At 50.1% G+C, this 25,916-nt stretch overlaps 1 protein-coding gene across 1 annotated transcript in view; it reads right to left on the reverse strand.

Moving 5' to 3' along the window:
• Window positions 1-15,887, reverse strand: part of MAP2K6 (mitogen-activated protein kinase kinase 6) — a 54,076-nt gene extending 38,189 nt beyond the window's left edge. The window contains exon 1 of the mRNA XM_075044216.1: window positions 15,706-15,887. Coding sequence (XP_074900317.1) covers window positions 15,706-15,721 — 16 coding nt within the window. The 5' untranslated portion in view covers window positions 15,722-15,887. The remainder of the gene's footprint in view (window positions 1-15,705) is intronic.
• Between the last annotated feature and the right edge of the window lie 10,029 nt (window positions 15,888-25,916).

Consider the following 25,916-nt stretch of genomic DNA (forward strand, 5'->3'; position numbering starts at 1 on the left):
TTCCCTGCACCCCGCTCCAGTGTTTGTTTGCAGGAACACCAACATGAGAGAGGAGACGGGGCCTTCCGAGCCCATTTTCACGCTCACACACCAACAAAGAGCAACCACGTGCTCCCTTCTGACGCGAACAGTTCCGAGGAAACGGGGAGGTGACAACAAACAGCTTTTCCAGATAATGTCCCTTCCCAGCCCAGACGCAGCATCGCTCCCAACCTCAGCAAGGGAACTGCAGGCACAGCATGGGGCCACCCATCATGCTCCTGTTGAGCTGGTGCCAGGACCACACTGGTATCTGCAGACGTGACAAGGCAAGACAGAGTCCTCCCCTGACATCCTGCACTGCCGAGGCAGCCTTTAGATTAGACGGTTTTTCTTTAGAAAACAGATGCAATGCAAAACAGCCCTAAATCCGTCGTACTTTAGGTGCTAATGTAAGTGGGAGATGGTAGATACGAGAAGTTTTGCCTGCCTACGGCTTTCAGCATAGGGCACAAGAGACTTTAATATTAAAAACCCTGTTACAACACTTTGGCTGAACTCATCTGGCGCGTGCATCCAGCTGCTCGAACCTCGATGGCCTGGGGGAAAGGGCACGGCTCCTCCCGAACAGCAGCACCTCTGTGCAACCGGCGACAACATCGCCTAGAAGGAAAGGCACTCGATGCACCACAGCTGGGAGCATCTGCTGCTGTCGGGCAATTCCGACCTGATCCCCAGCACCAGCCCTGCTCCTGCACAGCTCTCCAGGGATCACCGGCTTCCTTCTCTGGGATCTCCCAATCGGGTGCAAAGTGGAAACGGGCAGTTCTCTGCTGATTCAGCCCAGTTGCAAGATGTTCTGTCAGGGACCGGGTGCTGCCTCGTGACCCATCGGATAAAGAGGGGAGGAGGAGGTGGTGGGTGGAAGGGACTGTGCACTGGGGTGTGCACGCTCCAGTTTCAGCTCTAACAATCCCATCCATGGCTGCAGGCAAGTTAATCATAGAAGATCTCGAGTTGGAAGGGACCCATGAGGATCTCATCGAGTCCAACTCCCAAAGTTGCACAAGCCTTGTTTGTGTGCATGTCCCCTCTCTGCCTACTGTGCAGGTGTGCTGCAATAATGAATTAAGACAAAAACACCTCTGTTGCTTTGGGCTCTGACTCACATCCACCAAAGCGAAGGACTTCCACGGATGAGGTTGGCAGCCGCCAAAGAATGCTGCCCACATTGCACGGGGGGCTACAAGGCAGCACGGGCTCACACCACCATCCCGTTCCCCTTGGCACCTGAGAGTATTGGCCCGAACCCATGGAGGTGGCTCAAGCTAGGGATGGGAGAGCAGCACCGATCCCCACCAGGCTTGTGAGACATCTGTGTCACCCTTTAGCTGCAAGGACACAGCTGCCCGTGCCGAGGCTGGGGCTGTCCCTTGATGCTCCAGACATGCTGGATCCTCCGGAGACCACTGTGGAGGCACATGCATAAAAAACCCAAAATGCAAACTTCAACGGTTTGCCTCTGCATACCCCCATCTCCAATAGTCTGATGGAAATCCTATAAGGACCAAAGCCTCTTCCTTCTTCTCACCTTGCGTTGCCTAACTACTTTTCCACCCATCAACTTAATTTCCTTCCTCATCCTTCCAAGCCTTCCTCATCACACACAGAGAAAAACCACTTCCACTCCTCTCCTCCCGTCACACCACCTCAAACACCCTCAAATCCTCCAAATCCCTCACAGCTGCCCGACGTGAAGCTGCGAGAGCCAAAGGCAGCTAACGGCTCAGGGAAATCTTATTGGGGTCCAAGCGACGCCAACAAGGACTTTGTTTTTTGCTCCTTGCGGTCGCTGGAGCGGGTCGCATCCCTCGCGGGGCTCCTGAGCCTCCAGCATTTGGGCAACTGCATCCTCCTGTTGCTCTGGGAAAGTTGCGATGGTGGCGGAGATCCCACAGAGCAACGGAGGCTGTCGGGAGCCTGGTGGTCTCTCCCCTCGCCCCTGTTATCACGAGAAATTGCAGCAGTGGAGCTCCAGGGAGGCGAGTAGCAGGGGCAGTCACTCCCTCCCGTCACCAGTACACCATAAATCAAGCCCGTATTTTCCCTCTGCCAAGGTCCGCTGGCTTCGCTGCCTCCCCATCCCAGAGCCTGTTTTCTTTGCTGCTTATCTCAAATTAGGAAATCCACAGGAACTGCAGGCCAGGGAAGCTGTTTGTCAAGAGCCTCCGGCCCTCGTGGGGATTTTTTATGAGGGACTTTTCATTTAGTTGCTGCTTTGTTTTCAAACCCTCGGCTGTCTGCTTGCAGTGGGAGTTTGCTGGAATCAAAACTGGAGAAAAGCTCTTGGAATTCACCCGGGGAACAAAAGGGCTTTTGTGCAGGAGGATTTGGAGGACGCGGCTGCTTTCATTGCCGCTACCTTAATTTCTATTTTCTCCCTGCCAAAGAGCACCTGCCAGCGGCACCGGAGGAGGTGGGCTGCTGCCCGTGCACGGGGGGGAATGTGCGGGCAAGAGGACGGATGCCTTCCACTCCCACGGGCAGCGGAAGCAGAGCGCTTTCCAAAACGTTCACGCGTCGTGGCGTGCAAGATTTACCTGAGCCTTTCGGCCGAGCTTCACGCTCCCTGCCCTGGCTCTGGCCCTCACACGGAAGGCAGGGTGGGCTCTGCTCCTCCGTGCGGTGGCTGGACCCTAAAAAGTCTCCCAAGGGACGGGTGGGTGCCGTGCGGTGGGTGCTCCCATGCAACGCAACCCCGTGGATGAGGGGCTGAAGCTCCCACGGCCAGCGTGAGCGGGGATGCTGCGGGTTCACCCGTGAGCAGGGCATCACTCCTGCTACTCCATTTGCTTTTTTTTTTTTACTTCCCCTTATCCACCGAGATTTCACCTCAAAATGCCAGAGTGAATGACCACATGCAGCTACGGGGCTCTGACCAACTTCCCATACAAATATTTAGCAGGCAGCAGCAAGTCTCCTTAAACGCAGTCTTATCTGCCTCATCCATGGTGGGAACAGGATTTGCCTTAAATCTACCAGCCTCAACCCAGCTACAAACACTTCTACGCTTCCCAAACCCGCCACTCTGTGGAAAACTCGACGCAGTAAAGGAGCATCCACCTCCTTTCCCCACTGCTCTGCGGAGCCTCAAAACCCAACCTTCTTAGGTCTGGCTGCAGGGAGGCGATAAGGATGCTCTCCCCATCAGACAGACTTTTTGCTCGAGGTCTACCTCCAGTTTCAATTTCGGTTTTCAGGTTTTTTTAACGTGCTTGGTGCAGCTGGGATTTTTCTCCCAGCGGGTCCTGCAAGGTGTTTTTAAAGAAGCATCACGGGTGGAGGACCCCGCAGCAGAGTTTCATTTCCCTTGAAAAAAAAACGATCAGCTCCCAAATCTGCCCCAGCTGCCCGGACACCGAGGGGTGACGAGTCCACGCACCCGGCCGAGCAGGCGAGGGGCAGCCACCCTGCCAGCGCCAGCACCGTGCTTTCTGAGCCAGGGCCTCTTGGAGCTGTCAGATGTGCTGCCAGCCTGGGGAAATGCAAATTGCTTTGGAAAACGAAGGTGACATTTCCACCCGCGTGCTGATTTCTGCTGTGCTGAAGACTCAAAAGCCCAATTCAGGCCTGCGGCTCCAGCTATGAAGGTTTGTATGTCTTGATGATTTAAGCATGTGCTTACCGGGAGCACGCGTTCCTATTAGGGCTGTATTAAGCGGCAAACTGAGCAGGACCACGTACCTAAAGGCTCTGCCAGACTGCTGTCTTAGCCTTTGCTGTCTTAGCCTTTGCAATAGCTGCAGCAAGCGTCTGTCCCCTGGATAGCGTCTGTCCCCTGGATACCCGGCTGCAGGCTTCAGCCCATTGCTCAGCCAGACCCACCAAAAGACACAACCCACACACAGACACTGGCAGAAGTCCCTCCGCAAGCGGTGGTGCCAGCCGGGTTGCTGGTTCCCCGTCATTTCTTCCCCGTGCCCGAGATGCCGTCCCGCAGCATCCGCTGGCAAAGCTACGCGGGCAAGTGCTGTTCAGCCAAAAACGAGTCAGGAGGGTTAAACACGGGAAAAGCAGGTCTTTGCTAAATCAGGAGGGTGCCATGGGCCAGGAAGGACTCTCCTGGGGAGCTCAGCAAACTGGCCCTTTGGGGTGTCACTGGCCCCAGGAAAGTGCACACAGTTATTTGTCCTTCAGCTCTGAACGGCTTCTCCCCACGTGTTAACGCAGCCCCATTTCTTTGCAGAGACGCTTTTGCTCGCTGAGCAGGATCGCACCTTGTCTGTGGGATACCTGTCTTGGTGTCATCACCCTCGCAGCAGGACAGAATAAAATCTAATCAATACCACAGGGCAATCTGAGCTCTGGTTTCATTTCTGTTACCCGGTGCTCCAGGCAGCCACAGGAGTCTCATTTTACCAAGCACAGATTTAATTCGTTCAGCATATTGTAAATGTTGGACATTTACACTACACCGTTATCAGCCATCTTCTACTGCTGATGCGCTGCGTATAAAACCCAGGTTTATAATTTTCTGCTCATGAGTAAAGCCACCTTCAGACAAAATGGGCAGTTTATGTTCCACAGAGAGAAAACTGCTCAATTATTTGGTCATTCTGCGAGTTGTAGAGTACCAATAACTTTTACAGCCAAATGGGAATATCCACAGAATAGAGGAATGTACCCCAAGCCATTTCTTTAGCGAATATCCTCACCCTCTGCAGAAGGTCCCTGATGAACAGGAGGACTACGTTAGTCCATGTGGTCTAGCATCCACTGTGCTCCTCAGAGGAAACCAGCACCTCTGGGTTGAAAAGATTTATTAAATAGTGCCAAAGTTGTACAAGACACCTCTAGACTGAACTACTTCTCTTCAGTTCCCAAGTTGTGCTGTTCTGCTTGGCAGCTGGCAACTGTTTGTTTCATCTAAAAGTGTTGAACCAAAGATAATTTTAGGACCACTTCCCTCTTCTGTGGTGCAAATAACACTCAGAAGAATTTCAAATCAACATCTCATTTTAATGATATGCTGCTTATGCCCCGTCCTTCACTCGTGGCTGGGGCCAAGCAGATGAGCTGATTAGAAATCTGGTGGCAATCTCGCCCAGAGGTTTTCCCACATCAAAAGAATGCCACGGCACCCGCAGCACTGACATGGAAGGAGAGGATCTGCTTCCTTCCTTAACGTTTTGCCATGGGGCATTTTTGTAAAGGTTCAGCCAAATATTGTGATTCAGTTTTCAACACGGTCAAGACCTCGACCAATCTGCCTCTGCGCTACCCTGTCAGACAGCTCTCTTTTGCTATTCTTTTTTTGATTTAAGAGCTTATTTGCTTATTTTTGTACCTAAATTATTAAAGATGGTATTTGACAATTGTGGACAGCATAGATGGGTGGAACTAACTCATGCTCCCTCTGCTGGCAATGCCTCCCAGCAAAGGTGTAGGTCCTACTTTAAAAACACACAGGAATCCTATTCACAGTGAGAAGCCAAGGACAACCGCAGCAAAACCAAACCCATGTCCCCTTAGAGCCCCAGCGTCCACCAGGGTCTCCAGCAGTGTGATTTTGGGCAACACCCCAACACCGGAGCAGGACAGGAGGCACCAGGAGAGTAACGACACCCCGTTTCCACTGTCGGCAACAACAGCGGCTGCTCCAAGAAACCGCCGACGGCAGAGATGGGCGACAACCAAGTCCGTCCGACCACCAACACGATGTCTCGGTCCTGCAACCACGTCAGCAACGCAACTTTGCACATATAAGAAGGCTCAGGAGGCTCACAGCCGCGCACGTGAAGGTCTGCAGGATGCAGCACGGCTCTCGGGGCTTCCAGGGAAGCCCTTCCAAGTTCAAACAGATTTTAGCCAGAGGTCAGAGAGCGTGAACTTCCAGCTCTCCTTCCAGGCACCTGCGAAGAGCATACACTTGCTTGTACATCATATAATAAAGTAAAGCAAGCAGTATGTAAGGAACAAAAGCCTTTCCCCAGCTTTTATCATGCAATTTTACTTCAGTTTGGAAAACGTTGAAGAAATGCATTACGGCACAGTACAGCAAGTCTTGTCCTTTCTCTCCCAATAAAGTGTCCCTGACACAACTGGGCAGATTTTTTTCTATCCACATATGTCCACGTGGATCAAACCCTGTCAGGTTACACCTCTCCACCCAGCCTTCTAAATCAGGAGCTGTAAATACAAAACTCCCTTTATAAGCCTTTCTATCAAAGCCTCCATAGAACTCCCTGTGCAAGGTTCACGACTGTAGTTTCAGTTACATACATACACGCTCGCAAACACGATATTGCTTTCTAAGTTGCAAGAACAGATAAGCAGAAAGGGGAAAAAAGAAACCAAGAGAAAGCGGGGTAGTATAAATCATCTACACAGAACCATGATGTCCATTCCTACTTAGCAACCAGGACAAAATACATCCCCAACCTTGTAAATTCTTACGTGTGTGCTCAACCCCAAGCACATTCAGTCCCACTGACTCCTGCAAAAGACTCATACGCTCTAAGTTTAGCACATGCCCGAGTAGTTTCAAGATCAGAGCATGAAAAAAATCCTATTTAACTTCTCTTTTAAGGGGAAAGAAAAAAATTCTTCAGACCCCACTCCTCCAAATGAGGGCCCTGCTTGGCTACAGCTGCTCTGAATCGGCTCGGATTCAATCTCCCAGATTGCTCCTTGCGTTTCAGCTGCGGCAATGCCTTTTTAAAGCAAGCTCCTGGAAAAAAAAGCCTCCCCCTCCTTTGCAGGAGGTGCTGGCTGGCTGGGGAGATGCTTGCACAGGATGGGCCCTAAATGAGTGTGCTGCAAGGTAAAGTAAATGCTGGTTGTTGCTGGAAGCGCTGGCATTGTTCTGAGGTCCGTGCAGGAAGAGCGAGAGGAGGAATGCTCTCCTATTGCAGGAAGCTGTTCCAGCCTTTTATCAGACATAAAGCTTCTGATTTCTTGCGGGGGAAGTACCAAATGTTTTTGAGGGGAATTAAAAAAAAGAAAAAGGGGAAAAAAAATATCACATGCTTAGCTATAAAGGAAGCTGCCTAATGACATGAATGAATCTGAAGTCATGCTACGTGGAAGCTTGCTGTGCTGCCCGGCTCAGGTGGTTATGAGCAAGGGCACGTTCCCCTCCTGTCACCCTACACAGACCCAGAGAGGTGCAAGCCTAGAGGTCCTGCTCCCTGCCAAAAAGGTGCCTGCTGTGAATTCAGTCTGTCTTGTCTCCAGAAAGCAACTTACTACACTAATCATCTTTGAATGCAGCGTCTGTGTTACCCTCCCTGGCTGCCAGGAACTATTTTGGGCTCTCCCTCCAGTTCAGATGCTGCTCCGTCAGGGGGCTGTTTTGCGATGTCCTTTCACGCAGTGCTCCGCACCGATCTGGTCTTTTAGTTAATTTGTAAAACTGATTCCTTGGCAGGAATTCAAGTTCTCCGTAGAGATGTTCCAAGTTTTATTAGCAATGAGCAAATTACTGGTGTCCTTGGGAAAGGTAAGGAAGTCAGAGTCTGTGTTAATTGCCTTTATTTTTTTCTAGAGGCTATCTCCCAAAGGACAACTCTATGCCACATAGAATGGCTCTCTGGTTACATAAGTACCTGTGTATATAATGGCTGTCATGGCTTATTGCATAGATATCTGAGGAAACTTCAGACCAAAGTGCATTTACCTTTTTATCAGACTTTGTGCTTTGAGCCAACCGCTCCTCGTCTGGAGCCTGGTTTCTGCTGGTAGGTTATTAGGGGGTTATGGTTTCCATCTCTTACAGTTAAAAAGCCAAAACCACTTTGGAACAGGTTAAAAACAACAGTATCTAGAGCATTGCCTTTCTTCTCCTTTAATAGGCTACTCCGTCAACCCTCTGCTTGTTAAATGAGAGAAAAATCTGTGGGCATGTAGTGAAGGTCAGTCTTGTGGTTTTTGAAAGCATTTAATTAGTACCGTTAAGTACTGAGGTCTGCTTGGGAGTGAACTTCTGCATTAACCACCAGCATCTTTCTATTCAGAGACGCAAATCTGCAAGAGGGGGCTGCAGGTTAAGTCTACACCTCCACGTCCAAAACTTCAGTGGTGGTCAAGCTTAGGATGAAAACTGTTGCAGCTCCCCTGCCCTGTTGCTAGCTCCGAAACCTTCATGGCATTTGGAAATCAAGGTCAGATCTCTGTCTGCACCTCATTAACAGCACAGAGTCCCAGCTGGCCAGATCCTGACCTTCTTGTGCAGGGTGACCCATTGCACCTTCAGGGACCCATCAGGGCTGCCAAAAGCCCGGTGCTGTGACTTGCACTTCTGCCGAGTCATTTTTGCTAAGTGCTGAGGCTCAGTGCTTAAACAAATCTACTTAAGACGTAGTTTTGCCCAAAGGGGTTTTGGCATTTGGATGGCATGTAAAGTCCCTGTCTTTTCCTTCATCTAACTGGAAGAAGGAGGCCAGCTGTTCTCAGCTCCTACAGGTGGTTCACTCCTTGAAGGCAGCAACAACAAATGGCACATACCTGGGCTTTAATCCCTGGGCAGTCGGGTGCATAAATGCTACGATCACAGGCTGACGCTTCCTTTTTAAAAGGCTACAGCATCAGCTGTTTGAAAGAAGAAATCAATTCCAGTCCTCGCAAAGCCAAACTTCTGCAGCACTGGAGACCCTAATTGTAGGCAATTAAAGCAGCCCTAGGAAAAAAAGGGCTGTGTTGAAATCCAAGCTGGAAAGTGTGCCTCTAAATGGGTGCCAGTTGCCAGCACTGGAGAAGTGCCCTGGAACAAGGAGCCGGTGCCCAGGGCAGTGCTAGGCGCTGCACCAAAAGGACCTTCTCATCTCCTGTGTCCTCTTTAAGTGAACGCTTCACCTCCTACGTGCATGTACTTGCGGGAGCCTGCAAGTCTAGCGGGCTCTTACTGGGGCTCCTGCAAACGGGAGATGCTGAGAGCTACTGAGAGCAGATACCATGGAGCGACTCCAGGGAAAGAAAATCAGTAATCGATGCTGGGTTTGCCTTCAAAATGTTCTCTCTCCCTTCCTTTTTGATGCTGGTACTCTGGGAAGGTTTGTCTTTGTCAGATGGGGACTTCCATTACTTTAGAGCTGTCAGAACAACAAAAGACTTCTTTGAGTCCTTTTCTATATCTGACCTTGAACTACTGGAGAAGCAATAAACATTCTTAAGAGGAATGATAACATGGAGTGAAGTTGTAATTTTTATATTTTAACTTGTTGCTGGAGTGTCAAATAAGCCCTGCTGAAAGCACACGAATAGGGAACTTCAGGCTCAGACCCCATTGTGGGAGGAAAATAAGCACAAAAGCATGTTGCCTGGGATTTCCACAGAAGAACTGCCAGATGATGCTCTGAGGCCATTTGGCGCTGATAAGCATTGTTTCACTGAGTGCAATTACATATTTTTGTTTAGAAAGAGATTCTCCTTCAAAAGCAGCTACCAAGTCTATGCTGATTCAGCCTTCATTAAAGGCCTCTTACTGCAGACACAGTGAAGTGTTGACTCCTGTACGTACTTTCTGTTGCTGCCTTATCTGTGGCATCTCATCTGCAACTTCTGCTGGGGTTTTTTTTCCACTGGTTTCATGCGAGTGCAGTACAAGTGGATGCTGCTTGGGCTTCAGTTCTTCTAATGATTTTTGATCTGCTTGGGTGCAGGCTAGGAAAACCTAGCTTCGATTATAAAATTGCAAACTAAGTAGGCTAACAAAACAGCAACAGCAAGAAACTGAATCAGCTGTGCTGGGTGAAGTTTTCCTGCTCAAACAGAGGGGAAAAAAATGCTTGCCCTCTCTGCAATCTTTCTTACAGATATGAAACTATCTCAGCTGCAGAGGCTGCTCTCTCCAGCTGTTTGCACGATGCTCCTTGGGCTTCACTGCACGCAGCTTTTTGCAGCAGCCTAACAAGCCACGGCCATTGCTCCTACAGCAATTGTGGGGGGAAAGCAGCCCGAGTAGCTCCTGAGTACCCCGAAATACTGTCCTGATGCTGCTTTTACCATGGCCATGCAAATTCAGGCCCCTACTTGACTATGGGATGCAAATCCAGAACGATGTTCAGCTGCAGCTTGGCTAGCACCAGCAGACCAAGATGCACAAGTGGCTTCTTGGAGCTTCCATAAAGGATGTTCAGCATCTGTTTGCAACATCTCCAAAGTAAAGATGACTCAGAAGTGCTTTAGCACCCCAGAGACTTTCATGGTGGGATGAACCCTCTGAAATATCAACTGAGTGTTTGGAAAGTCTAGCTTAAAAGGAAGGATAGCTTTAATTTTGGCTTTGAGGCAAAAGAAAGCCCTACAAGCGAGAGTCTCAGGCTTCCCCTCTCCAAATTGCTTTTTACTGAGCAGAAGACACTTTTCCATTCACACTTGTCAACATGCAGAATGCTGTGGATTTGGAAGATAAAAGAAAAAAAAACCAAAAAACCTTTTTGCACAATGAGTAGATATGGAAATTGCACTGAATGGCCTTCACCACCTTGCCACCACAGATGATAATATCTAATGTGGCACAGCTCCAGGGTCCTAGATCTGCTTTCCTGCTAACATCGCTCTAGCTGATAATGCTAATCTCTTAAACTATTCCCAGACAGGCCCTAAGGAAGGGAGCTAAGTAACTCTACAGGTAATGAAACATCATTTTTTTTTTAATTATAGCTCTGTCCATGTCTAAAATTAAAAGAACAGTCCTGCAATTTATCCGGCCACTGGAGACTGACTCAACGCTTTATATAATGATGCTGCCGGTGGCCATGCTGCCGACTCGTACAACGCACTGATCGTCCCCCAAAACGTGAGTGACTGCAGTAAGGGATGCCTGCGTGCTCTGGTTTTTACCCCTTTCCCTTATTCAGAATTACTTGTGCCACCCGCTGCTGCCGGGAAGCTGGGACCTGCCCAGCGAGCGCTGCTGCGGCTGCTTTAGCTCCCTGTGAGATGTAGAGCTTTGCCTTTGGAGCGGGAGAAGACCTGTGGGCAGCCCAAGCATTAGAAATGCAAGTTCATGGGGTGAAGGCAGGAAATCCCACGGGAAAGGGCTGGGAATCGTGATTGTGCCCAACGATCAGGGTAACAGACGCTACGGTCCTCCACGTGCATTCACAGAGGAGGGCTGCAAGTGTGTTCCCGCTCCTCTGCTTCCAAAGCTCCCATGCTATTTTTCCAACATAAAAAAGGGATCGGAGCTTGTTTCAGATGTGTTGTTTTTAAATCCTTTTCCGAGAGGCTTCTATAGGTGTTGTTACGGCTCTTTTCCGCAAGAGAAAATGGACAAGTGACATCAAATGGATGATTCGTTTATGGGAAAAAAAAAAAAGCAACTTTTTAGTCATCTTGTATATTTGCAACCACAGTACACAGGATTTGCAAATCTGCCATGTAACTTTGAAGGTAATTGTGTTCCATTAATGCCAATACTCTTGGAGGAATTTAGTGTCTCATCTCTCTAAATTACTCCTGTGGTTTTAATTGAGTATCATTTGCTTCACCTTAGCAGCAGCTTGTGTATGTGTCATGGGAGGGAATTCACCCCAAAGGAAGCTCCGTTTTTTTTGGTGACTACAGTAACAAGTGAGCAACGCTTACTGTGGCAGTGAGAAACCTAAACTTTTTTCAGCTGGGAGGAGAGAACAGCTCTTTGCTCCTTTTTCCCTGCAACTCATCGCTTTTATTGCTAGAATTACTTCTATAGCTTGAGCTCTTAAATCCTTACGTCTTCCTGGCCCTGCCAAACAGCCCACTTAGCGCTGGCAAGCTGCTGCCCTGACCAGCACGTTGCTGGCTGTCGTGCCGTGTCGCGACATGGGGACAGGGCACCCTGCAAACACACTCTGGTTTTTGCACCCCCGGTGTTGGTGCCTGGGGTGGGGGGGGGACGAGGGTTCCTTCCCCGCAAGCAAATGCCTCTTTAGTGCAATGCAGAAGGAGCAGGCAGCAAAATACAGCCACTGGAGGGGCTCGACTGGGTGTCTTGGTTCCAGGTTGCCCAGTTGGCTAGTGCAGTGATTTGGCTTATGTCAAACATCATTTCTAGCCTAATACTTTCCACCCCAACTAGCTGGTTTACTTTTTTTCCCGTGCTGGTTAATTCCTCCAGCGTGGCGTCGCGTGAGACTTTTAAACCTCTTTATAAACGTTTGCCCCCTCTTAACCCGCAGCGGGTACACGGGCACCTCCGTCTCAAAAGCAGGCAGCACATGCAACGGGGCGAAAGAGTAAATCAACATGGTATCCTTAAATAATAAATAAATAGACAGATCAACAACTCGAACTGAAATCGGCTGTGTTTGCTGCTAGACTAGGCTTTGCTAGGCTTGCACCTCCCTGACCGTGCCACAGCTTTGCTCACCGTGCTTTTGCGAAGCCCGTCCTTGCCAAGTGCCTATGTCATGGGAGTGCGTTAATGGGGAGAAGCTGAGGTGGTGCTGACGAGGCAAACTGCACATTGCACAACCAACAGGAGCCTCACGCTGCTTACAGGTTAATTTTATACTAGCAAAAACCTGCCACCTACGTAGGACTTTTTTTTTAAAAAAAAAAAAAAGCTACCATTTAGGCTTTACATCTGTTCCACTGAGACTTCGAGCTGGAGAGCGAGCATTTTACATAAAATATAGTATTTTTAATAGGCGCAGGGCCTTTGGTCAAAGTCCGTAGGGTACGCATTCAGCCAGCACCACGTGGGATGTGGTTCTTATAATCCCAGTGTTCCCTTTCAGCTAGAGCATGGAAAATTGTATTTGAAACAACAAAGTCTAAGAATTAGGAATGAGATCAATGGAGAGCAATATTTAGTTAAACGTAGCTCATTTCAATGTACTATTTATGAATTAGTGCTCTAATGGGAACCGCTCCCCCTTCCCTTTTCCTATTTCAATGGAGACATTTGCATATTTCCAGGTTGCTTCTCTGATGTGGGCTTTGTGAGTGAATAATTCCCCCATTACAATGAATTTGGAAGACTCTTGAATATATCTGCTGTCACGAGAGTTCAGATTTATAGCCTCAAACTGTGTTTAGCTTGTAATTAATACGGACTTCCGCATTTTTTTTCCCTTCCAGAATAATATCCTATTAGTCATGACAGCCAAATGTGCCGTATTTGGGCAACAATTCAACTTCTTCTGAGCTACCATCAACATCAAGTCCCACTTGTGCGGAGCGGGCTCCTCTCCGAAGGTGAGAATCGGACCGCAGGGACCTGCTGCGCTCCAGGAATTCTTCCTCGCTGCGGATTGCTCCATCCAACTCAAAATACCGTTTTGCAACTTAAAAGCGGGAACGAAGGTAGAAACCACCACAGTGCAAAACGCAGGAGTTTGCACCCGGGGCTGTCTTTTTGACTTGATCTGTATTTTGTTGACTGCAAAGTCTTAGGGAGTCCATCAGGGCGCAGGTACGGTGCAAGTGCGATGCTGCAGGCGTCCGCCGGTTTCTGCTATGGAAAGGGCCGGAATGAAACTCTTGCTTCCAAACTCCAGGGAGATTTTTATCTTCTCCAGCCCACGCTATGGTTGCACAGAGAGCAGACCACCTCTGCTTCTTCATACGGCACAGGTAGGGTCCGAGGAGCGGTTCTGCTCTCTTAACTAGGTGAGTTTCCTTGCAGGGAGTAAGTCTTATCAGAGAATAACCCTCCCGCTTACATGTTCCCCTGACAAGCAGCATTAAAAAAAATTAATCTCTGGCAAATTCTCAGAACAACTTTGGAAATGATTCAAAGCAGGGAGAGGGCTCAGCAGCTGGCTGAAGCTCTGTGCAGTATTTTAGAAAGCTGACGAGGAACCTCCTGTGCAACACATGAAAGCTGATCCTGACGTGCAGATTATGCCTCCCTTAATTCATCCCAAAGAACGATACCTCTGGTGCAAACCCCGGCGCTGAAACCCCTTCCCAAGCAAAACCTCAGCCTGAACAGCTGAACTTGGAAAAGTTATCCGTGTAAGGAATTCAGCCTTCAGACACCCGTATTGCAGAGCGTGAGATGGCCGGCAAACGGATTCAAGAATGATGCCATTCATCGAGATCATGTTTTGTGGGTTGGCTACTCGTATTTTTCCCATTTTCCCGGTACCGAGGAGGACGGCCAAGGCCGGTGGGCTGCGGGGTCACCAGCACAGGTCCCTGCCCATCACCGGCTCCATGCCATCAGGCTTTCCCACCCCAAGGTTTTCTGGGGATCCCTGGGAAGCGGCTGCTCCCCTGCCCCTCCGGGGGTCTCACGGGGACGGCGGCGTGCCCTGGGTACCATTTGGTTCAATTTTGCATTATCAAACTCCCTTGGCTCTTTCTATTGGAAACTTTTACAATTCTCTGCTTGGCTGGAAAAGATGACTGCAGCAAACCCAAATTAGGAATAAATTATACAACAACTTTACATTTTTCTTACAAAGGAAAAACTGTGTGGCAAGAGCTGTGAAGGCACCTCCTTCCTATGTCCTCCCAGCAAGGCTTATAGTGGAAGGCCACGGACTTCACAGATGTCTTGGGTTTGTTTTTTTAAAAACAACAACAACAACAACAACAAAAAAGCCTCAGTCCCAGTTTGGGAGCTGCTCTCCCAGCGGGCCATGCACTGTCTCTCCCCCCCCCAAAACCCCATATGTGCGAGGGCTGCAAAATGCAAGAAGCAAGCTGCAACATCAAATCCAAACATTTAAAAGAAGCTCCAAAAGCTGCATCTGTGTGGCCAATCGCTGACATATATGTGCATCTATTTTCACAATGAATGGCCGGAGCAACTCCTCCTTAAACATCTCAGCCTGGTCTTGCAGGGACTATTGCATTCCCACAGCATTTTTGCAATATTAAATTCTCCACCTCCTCCCACCACCCCCTTGCAGGACACAAGGCAGAGCCACGCCGGAATAATCATCAAGTTAAAAAGCAAAGATCAAGCTTTCCCCACCACGCTGGCAAAAAAAAAAAAAATCCAAAAAAAAATCAAATCACTGTTGTCCCCTACCCAAACACGCCCCTCCCGCTCCATCCCAAGTGCCGAGCCCCTGCTCCTAAATTCTAAATAAAGCAGCCCTTCTGCATGCTCTCAGCGATCTGGTGTTACAAACCACATTGCTGCCTCTGACCAAAAGTTACCAAATATTAAGGCGGGGGGGGGGGGGGGGGGGAGAAATCGGTGGAAAATGATCTCAGTCCTGGCACAAGAACAATACTTTCCCATGGAAACATAGGTATATATTTAATTCCTGGTAACTCCACTCAAGTTTCACCTTTCATCTCCTCCCCGCACTTCTTTAAAAGTTTCATTTCATTCCGCGCTTGCAATCAGCTGCAATTCGCATGCATTGTGCCCATTTTGCATGCAGATCTACGGCAGCGAACGCATCTGCTCTTCGACACCCTTTTATCTGTCCTGACTGTGCAAAAGGCAAAAAAAAAAAAAAAAAAAAAAAAAAAAGGGCTCAGTAATCCCCGCAGAAGAATTCAAATAACGTCAATGCACAGCTGAACTGCAAGCCCTGCCTTACAGGAACTGTGTGTGTGAGTGTGTGTGTGGCTGCAAAAAGGCACATACTAAACAGGAAATGCAACTGAGAGCCATTGAAAGCCCTCAAACTTCAAAATGCAATTGCATCCCGACCAAAAAAAAATAAATAAAATCAAATGCATGCATGCACTGAAGAAAAAAAAAAATAATTTTGCAGGCACGGCTTTTTTTTTTTTTTTTTGCATATTTGCAACGAACCGAAGTAGGAGCCTTACCTCTCGCCTGAGACATTTTCCCCTTTGCTTTGCTGGGGGGAGGGGAAGCACAAAAGACTTTGCCTTGCCTCTCGTCTGGAGCGAGTTTTGCAACAAAGATGCAAACTGCAAGCGCTCAATCTTCATGCAACTGGAGTTTTCCTGACTTGCTGCAGCAGCTCTCCTTGCAGCGAGGGGGGGGGGGGGAAAGGAGAGGAGGAGGGGGGGGGGTTGCCGTGCAATTGCACACTTTGCAGGGCAGCTTGCAGAGGGGGGGGGGTTGCTTGCTCCCCCCCTCCTTGCAATGCGAGGGAAGGCTCTGCTGCACCTACATGATGGGCCAGGGCTGGCAGCTAAAAGCTCCAAACTTGGGAGCTGCTGGGGGGGGGGGGGGGGGGGTTGCGTTACGCAGGCGCGTCCCCGACGCCCGCCCGCGCGGCCGCCTGGGTGCTGTAGTCCGGAGTCCCGCCGCTTTGCTTTTTTTTTTTTTTTTTTTTGGCCTTTTTTTTTTTTTTTTTTTTTCCTTGCGAGGGCGGGGAGGGGCGGGGCGGGAGGCTTGCGCGCCCGCGGAGGCTGCGCGGGAAAAAGGAAGGGAGGGGCCCCCGCGGAGGGCGGGGCGCCGCGCGCGGAGGGCGCGCCTGGGCCGCCGGGGCGGGGGTGGTTGGGGGTTTTGGGGGGGTTTTTTTGGGGGGTGTTTTTTTTTTGTTTGGTTTTGCCGGCGGGGTGCGCGCCTGCGGATGCCCGGAGGTGCGCGGGGTCCGGGGGTGAGGGGGGGGGGGTGGCTTGCCTGGGGGTTTGGGGTTGGTTTGTTGGTTTGGGGTTTTTTTACCCCAAAGTGCTGGGGATGTGAGGGGCAAGGTCCTTGCCTGTGCCCCTGCCTGCACCCCTGTTTGCCTGCACCCTTGCTTGCACCCTTGCCTGCCTGCACCCCTCCCTGCCTGTGCCCCGCCGGCCTGCACCCCTGCCTGCACCCCTGCTTGCCTGCACCCTTGCCTGCACCCTTGTCTGTGCCTCTGCCTGCCTGTGTCCCTGCCTGCGCCCTTGCCTGCCTGCGCCCTTGCCTGCCTGCGCCCCACCGGCCTGCACCCTTGCCTGCACCCTTGCCTGCACCCTTGCCTGCACCCCTTCCTGCCTGCACCCTTGCCTGCACCCTTGCCTGCGCCCCTGCCTGCCTGCGCCCCTGCCTGCGCCCCTGCATGCCCGCGCCCCTGCCTGCGCCCCTGCATGCCCACACCCCTGCCTGTACCCCTGCAAGCCTGCACCCCTCCCTGCCTGCACCCGCCCCTGCCTGCCTGCACCCTTGCCTCTGCCTGCCTGCACCCTTGCCTGCACCCCTGCCTTCCTGCACCCCTGCCTGTGCCCCTGCCTGCTGCTGCGCAGCTCCTGGGTGGTCCCGGCGCGATGCAGGAGGCGGACGCGGTGGCTGCCGGCTGTCCTCCCTCCGTGACCGTGTCCTGGGGGGGGGGCAGACGCTTCCCCGGGAGGGTCCTGAGGCTCCCTGGGGACCAGGGAACGGCTCCAGCTCTCAGGCTGCAGCTGGAAGCGGACGTGGTGGGATGGTCGCACGCCGGGGCAGAGCGGGAGCCCACGGGGGTCTCGGCGCGGTCGGTCCCGTCGTCCCACCCGCGCCCACGGGTGACCCGTGGGTGCACACAGAGCCTCCGCCACCCGCCACCCAACAGCGGGAGAGCCCGCCACGGGGTTCCGATGCACCACGGTGAAAGCGAGAGCGAGCGGGGGGGAAGAATACGGCGGAAAGAGGGAAAAAAAAAAAAAAAAGACACGCTCCGTTGTGTCTCCGTTGGGTTTCGATATGAAGGATCCGTTGGAGAGGAACCTCTGGCTTTTGTGCTCGTGGGATGCCAAGGGCGGTCTACGTTCTGCGCAGCGCGGCGGTGCCCTGGCTTAACCACGGCTCTTAGTCGCCTTATATAACATTAGCAATTTCTTAATATTTTCTTTTTTTTTTTTTTTCTTTTACCCTCGCAGGCAGATCGGTTGAAGTGAGTTCATCCCAAGTCTGAAACCAGAATGTTTGCCAAGGTGGTCAGCTCGGCCCCTGCAGGCTCACGGAGGTTTCCCACGGGAAGAGCCGATGCGATGGCATCCGCCTGAGGATGAGGATGCTGCCTGGATCAGAAACGCAGCTGTATGCCGGGGTGCGGTAGAAGATGGGGACCCCCTTTTGTACGGAGGAACCCCGCTTTGGGAAAAGCTCCTAAGAAAAAGAAAAGATAGGCCTTCCTAAAGCAGTGCTTCATATGTTTCATTATAGGAACACTAGAATAATAATAAAAAAAAAAACAAACCCTAAGCGCTAAGAACTGTGCGCTTTAAAAACATTTACAGCTAAATTAGTGCCAAGGATGTTGGTTTACACCCCAGCGAAATATTGATGACCAAGGTATAAAAGCCAGGGAAAAGGTTGCATGGAGAACATGTCTGGGATCGTAAGAAGCGCTGCCGCTTCCCGTGCCCTTTTCCCTTGGGCTGGATTTTGTATTCTGTATTGGAGCTGATTTTTTTTATACCGTGCCCTTGCACCGCTCCATTTCCCAGCCGGCCCCGTGCAGCTGAGCTGCGCTAGGCTGGCGTTCCTCGGGATTTTCCCATTTTTAGCTGTGAGGGCCGAAGTCTGAGGGAGGCTGTAACCCCCAATTAGGGATCCGTTGGTGTAACTGTCCTTATATTTGGAGTGATTGGGGTGAGGGAAATACGCTGCTGTACGTGCCTTCCTGCCAAACTTGCAGCTAAGAGCGAATCCTTATAGCCAAGCAATAAATCCCCAAAATGAAAGGTTTACGATGGAAACGCTGACAAACCCTTAACTAACACATTACAAATGGCAGCGTTAAAATTCAGTAGCTATAAGCTAAATTAGCAGTGGCGCGGGCAGCCTTCGAGGATCGCCGTAGCGAGCCGGCCGCGGTCCGGAGGCCTCGTCTCGATAAGGATGCGCAGTAAGACCATGGCTTTTAATTTGCTTTTAATGTTTCTGACATCCTTTTGTTGCTCTAACTTGCACGCAGGTGCAAAACGACGGCTGCTCCTTTGGTTTTTCCATCAAGTTTTTCGATGGCTGTTGGAAAAAAATCTGTCGAGTGAGAACAAGAGCCCGGTTGGTTTAGGGTGTTTTTTTCCTAGAAAGGATGGAGTCCTTGTTCTCTGCAGTTTCCCAGAGCGCTGGCCATGTCCCTTGCTGTGTCCCAGGTGCCATCAGGTGCTCCGGGACATCCCCATCACATGCAGGAGCTGGGACAGCCCAGCAAAACCTGCTGGCACCCAGCAAACAGCGCAATATCAGTTTTAATTGGTTTTTTTTTATGTTTTCCCTATTTCCCCCTCTGCAAAAGCACGCGGGGGTCTGGGATCCCACTACAGCACTGCCTTCCCTAGAATTAGGGCACCCTTCTACAGCACCCTGCTAATGCCGAGGGAAATTTTCTCCCGGCTTTAATGGGTTTAGGCTTGAGCTTGGGACCTGGGGAGGTTTGTCCGTCCGTCACGTGCCGCCCGGCGGACGAGTTTCGGCAGGCGGTTGAGGGGGTGGGAGCTGCCCTGGGTTTGGGGTGAGGGGCTGGAGCCTTCCCCAGCCCCTGCGGGGTGTCCTGCCCTGCGCCGGAGCCGAGCGGGGGTGGCGGTGGGTGACCCCACGGAAGGACGACGGGACTTCCACGGATGGTGCGTCACGGTGCCGGGAAGAAGTTACCATCAGTTTTCAGTCAAGTGGTACCCAAACGCTTTATAATCTTTATTGCTCACGATTGCTCCAGCACAGTGCCCGGCCTTCACGCTCGGCGTTTAGTTTCCCTTCGGCAGATTTTTTTATTTTTAAAGTCTCAGTTCTGCAGACAATGTGACCTGATCTCCTTCGCCCTAGGTAGGATTCGCCCTCCTCCAGGTCCCCGTCTCTGCTGTTCGAATTGTCTCCTCCCGCGGTCAGCAGCGCTTCCAAGCTGCGGAAAAGGCAGTTTGTCTTCGGAGGGCTTATTAAGTAGTTTTTTAAACGCGACTTGAGTTGCTGGTTTGGTTTACAGTGAAACGCTTTGATTTGCTGGGCAGCAATTAGTTTGTGAGAGCAGACACTGAAGCAGAACAGAAAAATCACTTTGGATCCAGCAAGGTGCCTTACAGGAGCCTGTCTCTCCCAATGCATGCAAGTGAATTCTCTAGGAACGTTACTTTAATCATCTTGTGTCAATAAGTAGTGCCGTGCCCTGTGCATCCCTGCGCAATGACTTTTTAGTAGCTGAATTCTCTAGTTACGAGTGGCCGTGAAATACAGCGGTATTGCAAAGTGCCTGGGGAGAGAGCAGCTCAGCGGGAAGGGAATTTCTCCTAGGGCGAATCCATAGGGCTGAACAAAGAGATCTGATTTCTACGTCTGGGTCTGGCCATAACTTTTTCTCTAGAACTTACCCTCCGTATGTAGTCGTTTGAATTTTATACATGATATGGTTTGTTTATTCCTCCTTCCAGCTTGCTCCTTCATTGCTAAGAAACGAATTTGCTGCAGAGAAATTGGACAAACATGCTGCAGTTTCAGGGCACTACTGAAAAATCTCCCCGCGTTTGTAAACACGAGATTTGTGCTGAAATATGTATTTGTTTTAGGCACGACTTCGTTTCCAGCATTCGCTTTGATCGGGTCGCTTGGAAGGCGAGCCATGTCATGTGGTGGGTTTGTCCAGTAAAAATACAATTAGAGGCTTCGGTTTCAGTGTTTGCGCGAACGATCACTTGTGGATCACCGACAGGCCAAAAATTAATCCCACGGCTCTGTCCACAAACAACAGCGAGCTCGAGGGGTGCAGCTTCTCAAAGTCGTCCTGCTTCACTCCTGCAGGACCATGTCAGAGTTCTGTTATATATTTCCATTTCTTACATCTCGGCGGGGAGGGCTATGTTTTCCCCTGGTTGATATCCCTTCGCTAAGAATTGTTTGGAAAATTCAGATGCTGGTCATGTGTGGTTTATAACTGTTATAAGCATAGATGGTGTGAAACAGAAGCACAACTGGTGTCCAAAACACCTCTGGTACCTCCGTGTACATCCTCAAACGCTAAGACCAGGGTTTTGGGCTCAAATCACGGTTTTCCCAGCGTGTCACACGGCGTGAAGGTGCCGTAGCTATTGCTCTGAAGCTGTTGTGTATTTTGGATGACAACCCTGTGCAGGGACGGACAGAAGTCACGGTGCCTGGGAAGTGGGATCTTCCAAAAACAATATACGCTTTGCAAATGAAGAAATGGAGCGGAGCGGAGCAGAGGAGCTTGGTGAGCCAACTTCCATGGAGCCGGAGGTGGGACGGGCTCCAGCAGGACCTCTGCAGAAGGACCCAGTGGCTATTTTGGTTTCCTTCGGTTCCGGTTCATGTTTTTGTTGGATTCTGCTGCTTCCAGCCATCGCCTCCCTTCATGGGAATGGGAGCTGGGGAGAAGGAAGGATATTGGGGGGCAAGGGTAGCCAGGGTTTGGCATGGTCTGTGCTGTGAGAGAGGGTAATGATGGCTTTTAGAGACAACAGGCAAGATAACGATATTTTCAAGCGTGATCCTATCCCCTGGGCAGTATCCTGTGAAATTTCCCGTAATTTTTTTAGCTGAGGTAGTGGTCAGCCCCCCTAGAGAAGCGGAGCTGATTGCATGCGGACAGGTGAATGCCAGCCATTTCCCTGATGCTCCTGGGATACAGCACGCTCACACCACCGTGCTGGTGGAAAATAAAAAAAAGAGTAGGAATAAGCACACTAAAGGCTCTGCTATGGGGCAGGCAGGCAAGGCAGGACTCTCTGCTACAGAAGATGAAGAAACGGTAGGAAGTTCTCCAAGACAAGAGGGACCAGCTGGAAAAAAGGGATACCCCCGAGAGGATGTCTGGGGAAGGAGCTTGAAGAAAAGCCAAAGCAAACAGCGGGTGCAGATGCTGGGGAGGAGAATACGGCTTGACGAGAGGGAAGGTGAGAAACAATGAGCCGGCCGCAGCGTGAGCCGCTTATGGGAGCAGAGACCATCTGCTCTTCACCGGCCTGAATGGTGCCGAGCGATATCCTGCATTCCTTTGTTCCCCGGTTTAAAGGGAATTGCAGGCTGCGAGCATTTTGAAAGCCAAACGCGGTTCCTGAGAGTTCAGCTACGTCTTAACTTTCCTCTGAATTTCCTCCATCTCCTTCTCCCCAAGACTCTTCTCCTGCAGCCGTTGGCTCGTTGCACGTTTTCCCACCTTGGAGCTCGAGTAGGTGGATGAAAAGCCCGGGAGGACACTGCAGTTGGCAGAAGTTAAACAAACCGTGCTGCCCTGGTGCACGCAGAGTCGGGAAAGTCTCTCTTTGTGGCTTTAGCCAGATAGCTGGGGAATTCAGAGAGGATAAAATGACCCAAGAAGTACATGCAGCTCATAAAAGCAGCAGAGGCCAATAAATAAAAACTACTTTCAACTTAGTAACCTAAGTAATAGTAAGGTCTTAGAGCCGTAAATCTGGCTAGATAATAATAATAATGGGTTGAGCACTCTCTTCCAGGAGGGGCGAGGGTGATGCTAGAGTCTGTTAACCTAAAGAAGAGGGGCAGGCATGGACGTGGAGAGCCATGACATCTAAGAGCCAGATAGGATTTTTTTAATATTTAAAAAAAATGTGAGGTTAACACACAGGTGAACTAAAGCAGCCTCATACCTCTGGAAATCATTTACTTGGGGGCTGAGGGAAAAAGCGTTTTTATACAGCGTATCTTACATTGCATGTCCCTCTTTCTGAGCCTTGCAGTCATGCTCTTGGTGATGTTTTTGTCTCTTGTAAAAAAAGCCTGAAATTTTACCAGGTACGTTTTACGTGGTCACCTTTTTGCTGTGTTGCTGTACAGAGGCATCCACGCTCGAGACATGCCCTGCGTGCAGAAAGCCCCCATCGGCGGTCCTGTTCCTCTGCCACACGTTTTAGGGTTGGCATGGTAGAGGCAGAGCTAAATGTCGTGGCCGCTTTTTCCTTGGCTGCTGGTGGGGGTTTTAACGCTGCAAATATTGCTGGTTTTATTTTACTGTTTGCATTTCCTCCTATCTGTACTCCGTGCATATATATATATATGTATATAATAGGTTCTCTGTTTACTTTGGTGAAGTAATGGACCCAAATGCATCCTTCAGGCATCTTGTGAGCACTTAGTCCAGCCTTCAGCCCCAGACCTTTTGTGCTTTGCTGGGTTTGCAGCGCTGGCTCCGGGTCGTTCCCGCACGGCGTACGTCCCCAGCCCCGCGGCATCGCTCGGTGACGCTGCTGGGGCTGTTCTTGGCTGGCTGTAGGTGTAGGCACAACCTTTGGCCCGGCGGATGGCAGTCCCTCTGAGTCATCTGCCTCGTCTCTCTCGCTCCCTGGCTTACATAGGCATTTAGTTCTTTTTTTTTTTTTTTTTCACCTTGTGGCACTGCTCTGTACTTCGGACTTTGTTTCTTGCTGTTTTTCCCCAATTCCTTTGTTCCACCGATTTTTTTTTTTTTTTTTTTTTTTTTTTTTTTCCCCCAGCAAAACGAGTCGCAGGTTCATTCGACAACACAATTAAGGGTTCAACTGTAAACGGGTCATTGCTCTGGATTCCCCCTGGCTGCAGACCCATGCCTCCCGATGCTCCTGCCCAGGGAATAGGGTCCCACGGGGGGTCCGAGCATCGTGGGGGGGTCCGAGCATCGTGGGGGGGGTCCGAGGGCTTCCTTCGCTGCCAGACTAGAGCTGCCTGTAAGCTCTGCGGGGTAGGGATGGTCTTTATCACTCGGTGCGTACAACCACCACCACTTGAGTGTTTTTGTCGAGGTGGTTTATTAAACCTTTATTCTATTTATGTAGCTCCCAGGGTAACGTGATCTGGAGTTAATTACTGGAGCCAGGGTTTTTTTGTGAATACATCTGACGGGTTTGTTAGCGGTAGGCTTTTGCGCTCCTGTTTAACGTGATAGAAACGTGGATGGCTCGCTGCAAACGTCAGCAGCGGGGGGCTTGGACACTGAAGGTGAAGGCGACCGCGAGCCCTTTTTGCAGGGGGGTTCGCCTCTGCACGGCGGCTCTGTTGGCAAAAGCCCTGCCTCGATGTAGGTGCCCGATGATTTTTTGGGTATGGATGCAATGCTACTCGGTGTCCCAGGCTGGAGACCACCTGGAAATTCCCAGTATGGAGCATGCAATGCAAGAAGAAGCCCAAATATTCAGGGCTAGAAGCCGACGCCTTACTGGCAGCCAGGGAGAGGAAGGAGGAGGAGGAATCCACTGCAAAAATGTTCTCGAACACGGTTAAATGAGGTTGAGCAGCTCCAAAAGTGAGATTCTGAGAAAAACAGTGCTAAATAAGGGCAGGTAGCAGCCTCTGTCTGACGGGATATTTTTATTGGGCCGGCAACAGGAAGCATAATTTTTCTTTAAATGACAGGTATATCTAGAGTATGCTGTAATACAGAGTCAGCCAGTGCAGTGTTTTTTTAAAGCGGGAAATTATATTTCATAATCCATACAGCAAAATTCCCTGGGAAGGGAACACAGCTGGTGGTGGGCAAGTGTTTGACAGCCGCTGGATCGGGGGCTGGTGCCATGCATGACGGCAGTGCTGATGAAAAATACCTGATTTCTGCCACAACCCCATCAGCGATGGGGCATGTTTGCCCCCTTTGAACTGTGCTGATTTAAAATAGACGTTTTGGTTCTTTTTTCTACAAACGTGGGGTGTCATTCATGAACAGAATGAATATAAGTTTATACTGACGTGGCTGTGATTACCGTATTCTATATGCATTGACTACTATATATATATATATATATATATATATATATATAATTCTTGTACCCCTGGCACTGCTGTTGTTCAGAGTCTGTTGATGCTTCAGTTAGAAAACTTGTTTTTTCCAGAGGTTTCTAACTTCCCATAAAAGTCAATACTCGGCTGAAACTCTCTGTGCCAAGTCTTAGGCCAAGATTGCAATTTCTTTTATGAAATTTCATTTTGAGCCAGTTTGAATGTTGTTATAGAAGGTGGATAAGGGCAGAGAGTAAAATTTGTGTCTTGCATGCTACGAGCAAATCTGACTCCTAAGAACTTGCATTTTGCGTAACTGTTTACAGAGGTGCAAAATACTGCTGTTCTCAACAGGGTTTTAACCCTTTTTCTTGATACGCAGCTACAAATTGCTATTGGTATTGGCCTGTACTTGATAATCGTGCCCTGCTTCTGAATATGGGGGAAGTTTTTGGTGGCAAAGAGCTCGTGGCTTTGGCAGTGGCAGAGCACCCTTCTCGGCTGGGTGCAGCTGCAGCCTCTGAGCAGTAAATGCTGAAGGAAGTTGGATTTTGCACAGTTTATTTTAGTCTCCTTCTAGCTCACAGAAGGAGGCAGGTCTCTAAATCAGGTGCTCTGAATTGCTGTCGAAGGGCTTCCCTGGCAGAAGGTCTGGGCTCTAGCGTTAGGTGATGCAAATGCATCATCCTTGGTGCTTATAAACAGGTTTATTGATGCAAACACATCGTTTCCAGTAAATACGGAGTATATCTCCTCTTTAAAGCCTGTTCTGTCTTCTTATAAGCCATCGCCTCTGTTCTGGCGGGTGGAATAATTGCTTACGGAGAAAGCTACCTGATTTCTGAGAATAAGTTTAACCGTTGATGGCAACTCGTCTGATTCATTAAACCTAAAAAAAATTCTGGACAACCTGCTTTTTTAACAGCTTTATTTTGTTTCAATCTGGATGAAACCAGAGCAGGGAAGCAGCAGCGGTTCCCGCGCGGTCCCCGCTCCGCTGGGCACCCCTGATGCTCCTAATGAGGGACCGTGCCGCGTTCTGCCTCGCAGCCGAACAAAACTCACCGTAATGAAAAAAGGCACAAGGAGATTACTGTGGTTTTGTTCTCCCCGCCTGTGCCCGGCTGAAGTGCTGGGCACTCGGGAAACGCTGTCTCCGAATAGAAGCGGGAACACAACGGGGAGCTCGGTTTTTTCACCTGTAATTTGGTTCTGCCCGGCGTGGTCTCTAATAACGATCCCTCGAAGAAAGAAAAGAGCCGTTCTTCAATGCAGACCCTCGGCAGCAAGAAGGCAGGCTGCTGGCACGAGGCAGAAAACCTGGTGCCGGTGCTCGGCTTCGATAGAATCGCGACCTTTTTGGATGCGGGAGGAGCCCATCGTCAGGTGAGAATATCTGTGTCCTCTGACAGCGTGCCGAGAACAGCTATGGTTTACAGTATAAATGCCGTTTCTTTTTTTA

Source organism: Buteo buteo, chromosome 13, assembly GCF_964188355.1.
Source record: "Buteo buteo chromosome 13, bButBut1.hap1.1, whole genome shotgun sequence".
Lineage (NCBI taxonomy): Eukaryota > Metazoa > Chordata > Aves > Accipitriformes > Accipitridae > Buteo > Buteo buteo.